The sequence below is a fragment of the Rhinolophus hipposideros genome, assembly GCF_964194185.1.
Source record: "Rhinolophus hipposideros genome assembly, chromosome: 19".
In the NCBI taxonomy this organism is placed as follows: domain Eukaryota; kingdom Metazoa; phylum Chordata; class Mammalia; order Chiroptera; family Rhinolophidae; genus Rhinolophus; species Rhinolophus hipposideros.
In genome coordinates this window covers 86,845-95,993 of record NC_138065.1, presented here as the reverse complement: position 1 = coordinate 95,993, position 9,149 = coordinate 86,845, and the positions used below count along the sequence as shown (strand labels likewise).

At 45.3% G+C, this 9,149-nt stretch overlaps 1 protein-coding gene across 5 annotated transcripts; it reads right to left on the bottom strand.

Annotated features, from left to right (window-relative positions):
- Positions 1–1,690: 1,690 nt before the first annotated feature.
- Positions 1,691–6,081, bottom strand: ZSCAN31 (zinc finger and SCAN domain containing 31). 5 transcript variants are annotated; one of them, XM_081080377.1, is made up of 4 exons: positions 5,987–6,081; positions 4,373–4,798; positions 3,252–3,402; positions 1,691–2,762 (listed from the first exon to the last, which is right to left on the bottom strand). In XM_081080377.1, the coding sequence occupies exons 2-4, from the start codon at positions 4,751–4,753 to the stop codon at positions 1,987–1,989; spliced, it is 1,308 nt and encodes a 435-aa protein (XP_080936503.1). In that variant the 5' UTR covers positions 4,754–4,798; positions 5,987–6,081; the 3' UTR covers positions 1,691–1,986. The 5 variants fall into 5 exon arrangements, with proteins under 5 accessions (XP_080936503.1, XP_080936504.1, XP_080936505.1 ...); XM_081080378.1 differs by having other exon boundaries at positions 4,373–4,826; positions 5,987–6,070; XM_081080379.1 differs by having other exon boundaries at positions 4,373–4,764; positions 5,987–6,064.
- Between the last annotated feature and the right edge of the window lie 3,068 nt (positions 6,082–9,149).

Here is a 9,149-nt window from a genome sequence, read left to right as displayed (position 1 = left end):
CTTTAACAACAGCTTTTTCCTAAAGCAAATTTATCGGAAATGTTTAGGCTTACTGGGTAAAGATTTTGCTGAATTTTTTGCATGTGCCAGACCACAGGACAATGCCTTGTTTCCCAAACCCACCTCGCCCCACCAGCCATTGCTGAGGGGTAGCTCCTCCTCTTAGGGTGGGGAAAGAAGTGGGTCCCTGTGGGGAGTACAGGGTTATGGTCTGCACACTGAGGCACAGGTTGCAGGTAGGAGGACAGGAGGAAAGTGATTTTCTTGGCAATTCTGGCATATTAGCAGAACTGATCAATGCACAGGGCTGTCTGGGGCCTTGAGACCCAAAGTGGGCTCCCAGAACGAGCAGGAATCAGGATCATGGGAACTTTTTAATAATGCAGACTCCTGGGCTCCATTGTTAACTTTTGAATTAGAATCTGCATTATAACAAGATCCCGGGTGATTTGTAGACAGTCAATACAATTCAATAAGCACTATTCTAGATAATCTGAATTTAGATAATTGAACCATTCTCAGATGAAACAGTCATGGAATTTCAAAGTTTTTTCCTTGTGGTCCCTAAGCTTATAAGGAAAACCAAATATATATATATATATATATATATATATATATATATATATACATATATATATATATATATATAAAACTTTATAAAATAAATCTCAAGGACAAAGGTTTAACACAGAAAACTTTTAAGCTGAACTTTTATTTCTCCTTTAAAATTCTGATTCAGATTTTGATTGCAGAAAAGTATCATGAGACTGTCAGCAGAGGCATTTAATACCCTATTTAGTTGTAACACCTGTAAGTTCCACCTACATTCATTAGATGGTATTACTTATGTAAATCATAGTGCCCATTTATTGGCAGCTATGTCTCAAATGCTTTACAAGTTTGTATTGATTTAATGTTCTGTACCCTATGAAAAAGGTAGTTACCTCATTTTATAGATGGGGAGACCGTAGTATAGTAAGGTCTCTTTTAAGGGGCCCTAACGCATATAGCTCACAAATGGAGAGACAGCATTGGAACCTGGACAGCCTGGTTCCAGAGCCCGTCTGTTTAACCCTGACAGTCAATGGCCTGAGCAGTCTGGTCTCCCAAATAAGCAGCAAGCTGCCTGAGGTCGAGGCTTCTTTTCGTGGATACTGCTCGCAGTGGCATTCAGAGTCACTGACTACCCTCCAAACAGCAGTAGCAGGGGAATAATGCTGACAGAAAAGACTGTGAATAAACGAGGTACCTTGGGAAGGTTTTAAAGTATTATCTTACTCATCATTTATCACAAAACTGGAAACCTTAAATATGGTAATGAACCACACTGAGAATGTGGGCTTGGATATCAAATGGTACATAGATTTCTAACCCATCAAGACTATAGACTTCACACCATGGGTAATGGTGCTGAGTTAATGAGTTTGACATCCCTCCCGATAAAGGCCTCAAAGACACCATCCATTGCATTCCTAGGGAGACCATGGCAATGAGTCCCATAGGAATGAAAATGACTCTTTATTCCCCAAAACCTTAAATGTGCTTAAAATGTAACCTTTACAGAAAAAAAAAAATCTCTGAATATCCTTTGAATTTACCCACTTTTAAAAAGAGTACTATTCTTTTAAAAAAGACTACTAAAAAGATGCTAGTCTTTTAGAATTGTTCAGTAGTCAGTATTACTCAAGAATGGAACCTCCATACCAATTTATTTCCAGGTAAGATTTGTTTCTTTTAAGGGAAATCATTAGAAATGGACCAAGGGATGAGGGATAAGGAGGCTGCCTGGCAACTGCCCATACCTACAGTTATCCACCCAGGAGACACCAGTATCTGGTCTGCAGACAAGCTACTCATTTCAAAGCAAAAAAAAAGAACCAAAAAAAGAAAAAACAAAAAACCCAGCGTGATAGAAACAAAAATAAGCCACTTGAAAAACCGTACTTTCCAACATGGCCCAACTTAAGGGCCTGGGTGTCTATAGAATCAGTGCGTTTTGGCAACAGTGTGGATTCTGAAGTGCCTAATGAGGTTGCTGTGATGACTGAAGGCTTTCCCACACTCATCACACTCATAGGGTCTCTCTCCAGTGTGGCTTCTCTGATGTTTTATAAGGAGTGTTCGCCTGCTAAAGCCTTTACCACACTGACTGCACTGGTAGGGTTTCTCCCCAGTGTGGATTCGGAGATGCTGGAAGAGGCCTGCATTCTGACTGAAGGCCTTCCCACACTCCTTACACCGATAGCGCTTCTCCCCAGTGTGTATCCTCTGATGCTGAGCAAGGTAAGAGCTCAGGCGGAATGCTTTCCCACATTGTTTGCATTCATATGGTTTCTCCCCTGTGTGGATTCTCTTGTGTCTGATGAGGCCATTGCTGGCACTAAAGGCTTTCCCACACTCCTTACATTGATAGGGCCTCTCTCCAGTGTGGCTCCGCTGATGTTCAATCAGGCCCGACCTCTGGCTGAAGGTCTTCCCACATTCTTCACACTCATAGGGCTTCTCCCCACTGTGGATTCTCTGGTGCTGAATGAGGACTGAATTCTGAGTAAAGTTTTTCCCACATTCACTACACCTGTGACGTCTCTCTCCAGTGGGATGTCCCCTCTGCTTTTCTACCCTGCTCTCACGTTTACAAGGTCCTTTGTACTTAGAATCTAGAGGAACATCTCTTTGGAGTCGGCTGCTCCCAAAATGTTCCATTTCTTTTAAAACTTCTTGCTTCAATGCCAACTCCTGGATTTCAGGTATAGTTTCAACATCTGGAATAATAAACAAACCAAACAATGTCATCTCTTTCCTTTATGAAAGAGTACAACCATAGGATAGAGAAGAGGAAGATCCACGTCAAACACATGTTCTAGGAATGCAAAACAGGGATTAAATGGGGATACTGAGGCCAGCAGAGTAAGGGATCATCAGCACTGCTGAAAGGGCTGGCAAGTAACGTAGAGAAGCAGATGAGGCTCCTGGAGAGGACGTACACAAGCAGGCACTGTGCTGAGTATTTTACATGTATTAGTCAATCATCAAACGATGTTATGATTGAGGTGCTATGATTATCCGTATCTTATCAACACATAAACTAAAGGCATAGGAGGTCATATGACCTGACCAGTGTCCCAGAGCTACTACCGAAGTGGCAGTGCTTAAATTCCAACCCAGACAATTTGGCCCCAGAGCCCACAGTCTAACTATTGCCCTACACAAGCCACCAGAAATCCCCTGAAGGGACCCGTCAAAACCCTTACCGTGTTCTCCAAATCTGTGGGGACCAAAAGATTCACATCTGAGCTGTGTCACCACGGACTGAAGGTGGATGGCTGCTGATTCCTGCTTGGCCTTCAGATGCACCATATCCCCTGAGGGCATGTCAGGAGGTCCGTGTCCGTAACCTGGGGCCTGAAGGCAGGTAGGTATGTTTGTGTGCATAAGAGAAGGACTCCAGGATCCCAGGCTGGTACTCAATGAAAGAGAACCACATGAAACATTTTGTAGAGAAATGGCATAGTTTAATTCCATACTCAAGGGGAGAAGGGGGACAATGAAAGGGACCCAACAAGGTGTGCTGGTTTAACACGGGTGTCCAAACTTTTTTCAACGTTTTTTACCAAGGGCCATATGTGTTAAAATAAACAAACAGCCAGGCCACTCACTTGAAGTGAAGTACGTATTGCCTCACCTGGTTTATTTAAGTAAACTAAATATATTTTTGGAATTTGCTGCAGGCCAATTAAAAATGGATTGCGGGCCGCAGTTGGCCCGTGGGCAGCAGTTTGGACACCCCTGGTTTAAAATATATTCAAAAGTTGATAGTCCTTCCTTTAAAAGATGTGGCCTAATTCCCTTCCCCGAGTGTGAGTTGTACTTAATGGCTCATTTCTGTTGAATATAATCTGTGGCAGAAGTGACGGTATATAACTTCTGAGACTGGGTCATGAGAAGCATTGAGACTAAGTCACTAAGAGCATTATTCTCTCTTAGGGAAGCCAGCTGACATGTTACAAGGACACTCAATGAGCCCTAGGGAGAAACGTACATGGCAAACTACTAAGACCTCCTGCCAACAGCCAGTGAGAGACTGAGGCCCCTCCCAACAATCATGGGAGGAAGTCATCTTCGCAGTGGATGACTGCAGTCTTGGCTGACATCTTCACTGCAACTACATGGGAGGTCTTCCTAAGTAGCTCCCCAAATGCCAACTTTCAGAAACTGAGATATTGTTTGCTTTTTTAGTTTTTAAGGCTTGGGGGTAATTTGTTACAAAATAACAGAGGGCTACTATGTATGGCTTTAGCGCACTAACCTAAGTCACCAAACTTCAACCTTCATTCGGTATTGAGTGTCTAGGAACCCAGTTTCCTCCGCTCACCTTGTTCTCTGGCTCACTAAGCACCCTCTCCAGATCTTCAACCACGGCCACCGCCACGTCCCCGCTCTCCGGGTGCTGCGCTCGCACCCAGGCCTGGAGCTCCCCGGGCAGGATGCTCAGGAACTGCTCCAGCACCAGCAGCTCCAGCATCTGCTCCTTGCTGTGTGTGTCTGGCCTCAGCCACTGATGACAGAGCTCCCGGAGCCGGCTCAGCGCTTCTCGGGGACCAGGAGTCTCTTGGTAAGAAAAATGCCTGAAAAGTTGGCGGGAGGCCTCCTGGCCAGAAAAGCTGTTCTCTTGAAGGCAGGTTTCTTGGTCCCAGACAGGGTCTTCCTCCACCTTCACAATCTTAAGTCCATCCTGTTCCTCTGTTGAAGCCATTCTGGATTTCACTTAGAAGGGCAACGGGGTCACAGATTTAAGATTCTATGATTTAATAATTAGGAGGAGATACCTGATAAAATATCGTGTATTAATAAAAATAAAAAAGTAGTGGTGAAAAAAAGCAAAGTATAGGAATAATGAGTATTATGCTACCATTTATGTTAATAAAAAGTGTATCTAGGATTTTACTTATATATTTAGATACTGGGAAAAAAGAATACGGCAGGACACATTAATGGCCCCAATTGTTCACCCTTCCCTGTAGCCATGTACACAGTAGTGGCCTCCCGCTGTGATTCCGGGCTGTCATGGGACTTGATTTGGCCAACAAGGATATGGAGCAGAATGGAACTTGTATAAGAATGCTGATAGTTTAATGGTTACAACCACCTTGGAAAATTCTTTAGAACTACCTTGTAAAGCTTGAAAATAAAAAAGGTGCCCTTACCCCTAGACTGATTGTTTTCTAGCTGTGGTATCAAGTAGCCAGAATTGGTCTGTTAAATCACTGGACAATTCACTTCAGAGAACATGGTTTTGCAAGTCAATCAATTAGTGACAACACATAGCTGTTGAAAATCAGCCAATCTGGAATGACTCATTCCCATACACACGGCTTTGAGAGCCAGCTAATCAATAGTTTGTCCCATGAAAACCTGCTTCTACAGAAGCAGTCCACGTAACCGCAAAGATACAGCAATCGCTGAACTCCGTGCTTCTCAATCTGTTAGATTAAAAGACTTAATCACATGCACTGAATGGTCTTTAACTGGATCCTGGTTGGGACAAACTAATTGCAAAAGACATTTGTAGGATGACCCGGGGAAATCGGAATATGAACTAGGTGGTAGGTGGAATGCTCCCACATTTCGTTGAGTGTTAATGACATTGTGATTGTAACTTCTGTATGTAAAATACGTCTGTTAATTTATAGAGATGCACATACAGACCTATTTGGGGGCGACAAATCATGACGCTTGTAATTTCTTTTGAAATACTTGGAGAAAAAATAGATGCGAGAAATACCGCAAAACGTGAACAGTGAAGTAAAGCTCGTGGATACGCAGGGCCTCTGACAGGCAGCGGGAAGCACCGTGGAGCCCCGCTCCTCCCCCCGGAGGCGCTCGGCCACCCGGCCCGTCAGGGTCTCGTCGCCCGGCGCGCGCAGACGTCCCCTCCCCGCCCGCTGCAGGTGCGGAGCCCGCGGGAAGGGACCGGCCTGGGACTCACCCTCGGGGGCCAGGGAGGCTCCGGGTCCCGGGCGGGACAGCGGCACCCGGGAAACCGACGACCCCCAAAGGCCGGAAGTGCGTCAGCCGCGCGCCGCCCCGGCCCCGCCCTGCCGGGCGCTTTCGTGCTCTCTAGGCGCCTGGGAGGTTCTCGCGTCTCGGTGACCTACCCCGTGAGACGGACGCAGTCTGCACCCACGCGAGCGGGCAGTAACTCTGAACATCTTCGTACACAGGTGGAAGCCCGTGATCGAACGCACATCATGTAAGAGGCCGGCAGAATGAGCCAGCGGCCTCTGTCGTCGGGCCCCGGCGCTGGCAGCACGGCCTCGCCACAGGGAGGCGTCCGTGGCCACCCAGGGGCCTAACAGCACAGGGCCCGCTCATCCGTGAGGTGCAGCTACCGCGGGATGTCCACCTGCCTTGCAACACAAGTCGGTGTTGACTGTTTATCCGGCACCACATCGTGAGGGGATCAGTTCCTTTGGTGCCGGTGTTTGCATAGGACCTCTTCTGCTTTGGAAGCGGGGGTGATGAGCACGTGCTGGGGATGCGTTTGGCTTTGCTTCGCACAGGACCCAGCCAGCACTGTTCTCCACGAACATACAGAATCGTGACCCACTGACGGAGGAGCCATGTAACCACATTGATTCAAAGGGGGTACACCCTGGCAGGAGCATGCACTGAGCAGGTGGTCATGGGACCCGAGGCTTCTACCACGCACTTAACCATATTTACCAGAATCTGAGATGTCTCAGGGATAAGTGTACGGGTCGCCCACTAGGCAAACCATCTAGACCATCAGAGGCGATAATCAAGGATAAGGCAAATGGGTTGTAGAGGAGGGAGACAATGAATATCCCTTTTGAGTTTAGGATGTGCTATGTCTGTGGGGGCTGTAATTCTTCCTACTCATCTACCTTTGTAAACTTCCACAGGAGGAGAGAAGAATTCTGGACTAGCTGTTCTTACTCCTTATTACACCAAAGAAATGGCTCAGAGTGGTTCAAAAGTTTACTGCAGTAGATGTTGGGCTACAGTACCCAAAATGAGGCACTCATTTCTCCAGCTGTTTGTTGAGTTGATATTTGATGGCTGTTAGTTGAGCCTGTCACTGGTAATTTCCCTCCATCAAAGAGTTGCTTCACACAACATTACGCTCTTCCCACTCCCAGACACCTTGCCTCAAGCAGAGCAATTCCAAAGACCATCCCAGTTCTTGAGCTCCGGATAAGATCAGCTGGAGCCTTTCTTGTAACTGTATCACAGTTCACTACTCTGCCTTGTCCTATTTCTTTAATCCCTCACTAGTGTTATTCCTGAAGATATATCTCAATAACATTCCATACAAATCGCTGGGGTCTTGAGTTGGCTTCCTGGGAACCCAATCTCAAACAATTTTCTTCTCTTCTTTATATATGCTCATTTTCTGTGTTAGTTCATCTATCTTCATGGATTTATATACTATCTTTCAGCTTCTGACTGTTACATTCATATTTCTAGTCCTGACTTCTCCCCCGATTTCCAAATACATATCTCCAGCTGCCTTCTCAATATTTCTACTTCAGGGTACACTCAGAAATTGGTCAGAGGACACTCAGAGAAAAGGAACACTCTATGTATGTCAAATGCTATTAATTAAATACTGGAATTAACTTACAAGACAATGGAAAAGCTGACGAGCCAACTAGGGAGTGGCGAGGCAACCCAGAGATCAGTGATAGTAGGAAGATGTTATGACCCCTAGAGATGGAAGAACAAAGGCCGGCATAGAGCTTGATTCACTCAACAAAAACTGAATCATGAAGAACTTTAAGTGAGACTAACGAAAGGGAGTATCAGAGAGTATGAGTCAGATCCCCAGGTGAACCACAGATGTTGCCAGAGACACTCCCCACCCCACCCCCAAAGCTCAGAGAGAGGAATGGAAAAATCCACTGGTCTTTCCTCTTGCCCTCCAGTGTTCTTCCCATGACTCCCATTGCCCAAAAGTATGCAGAAACCAGAGGCTAAAAAGACTGGGAAATGTTCCTTGATACACAGAAGAGGGCAGGGGAAGGTGAGGAATAAATATGAGAGCAAATAGGCAAATGATTGGTCCAGCATGTCAAACTTAACCTGACCAAAAGCCACATACTGATTACCCCTCTTTAAGCTCTCTTCACCCAGTATTCTTCCAAATCTCAGGAGATGTAATTTCATCCTCGCAATTCCTCAGTCTAGCCTTGTAATCATCTTTGAATTATCTTTTATTTCACATTCCATATCCAGTTTGTCAGAAAATCACACTGGTTTTACCCTCAGAATGTATCTGGGTCTCTTGCCACCTTTGTTACTACCACCCTGATCTTGGAAACCAGCTGTCTCCCCACTGAGTCCCACCATAGCCTCCTTAACTGATCTCCCTGCTTCTGTCCTGCAGGATGTTCTCAACTCCGCAGCCAGAGTAATCACTTAAGTTAGAATATCACTCTTTTTCTTAAAACCCTCAAAAGACTTCCCAATTCACTTATGTGCTAATGTCCTTGCAATGACCTATAGGATTTTGCAAGATCTCATCCCTGTTGTTTCCCTAACCTTATTCCTTGTACTCTCCCTCTTGCTCACTCTCTCTCAGGCACTAAAATGGAAAAACTGGTTTCTTATGCAGGGGAAAACCCAGTTCTTCCCTAATGTGTTTTTCTCTGTGTGTCTCCTTTGCTTTTAGATAGAACACTTCACTTCTGACATTTCTGGTCACCAAATGTGTGGAGGTTTTTCTCCCGCCATAACAAGCAGTTCTCTGTGACGGCACCTAAGAGTCCTACAATTTTACTCAATTCTAATGCTATGTACCTGGAACTAGTGTCAAATCCCACAGCTTAAGAAGTGAGTCCCATAAGACCGACACCACCCCCCACTTCAAATGCCAGTCACCAGCCTAGCTGTGCTTCTGATCAGCCATCTATAGAGTGGAGGTTCTAACGACACCCTCCTTGTGTTTGATTAATTTGCTAGAACATCTCATACAACTCAGGGAAACACTTACAATTACCAGTTTATTAAAGGATGTGACAGACACATTGTCGCGTCCAGCGCAACACGGGCAGTGAGGATGCAAGAAGGGGTGGTTTGGGTTAAGTTTTTAAGAAAGAAAGAAACAGAGACTTAATGCAGTTAAATCT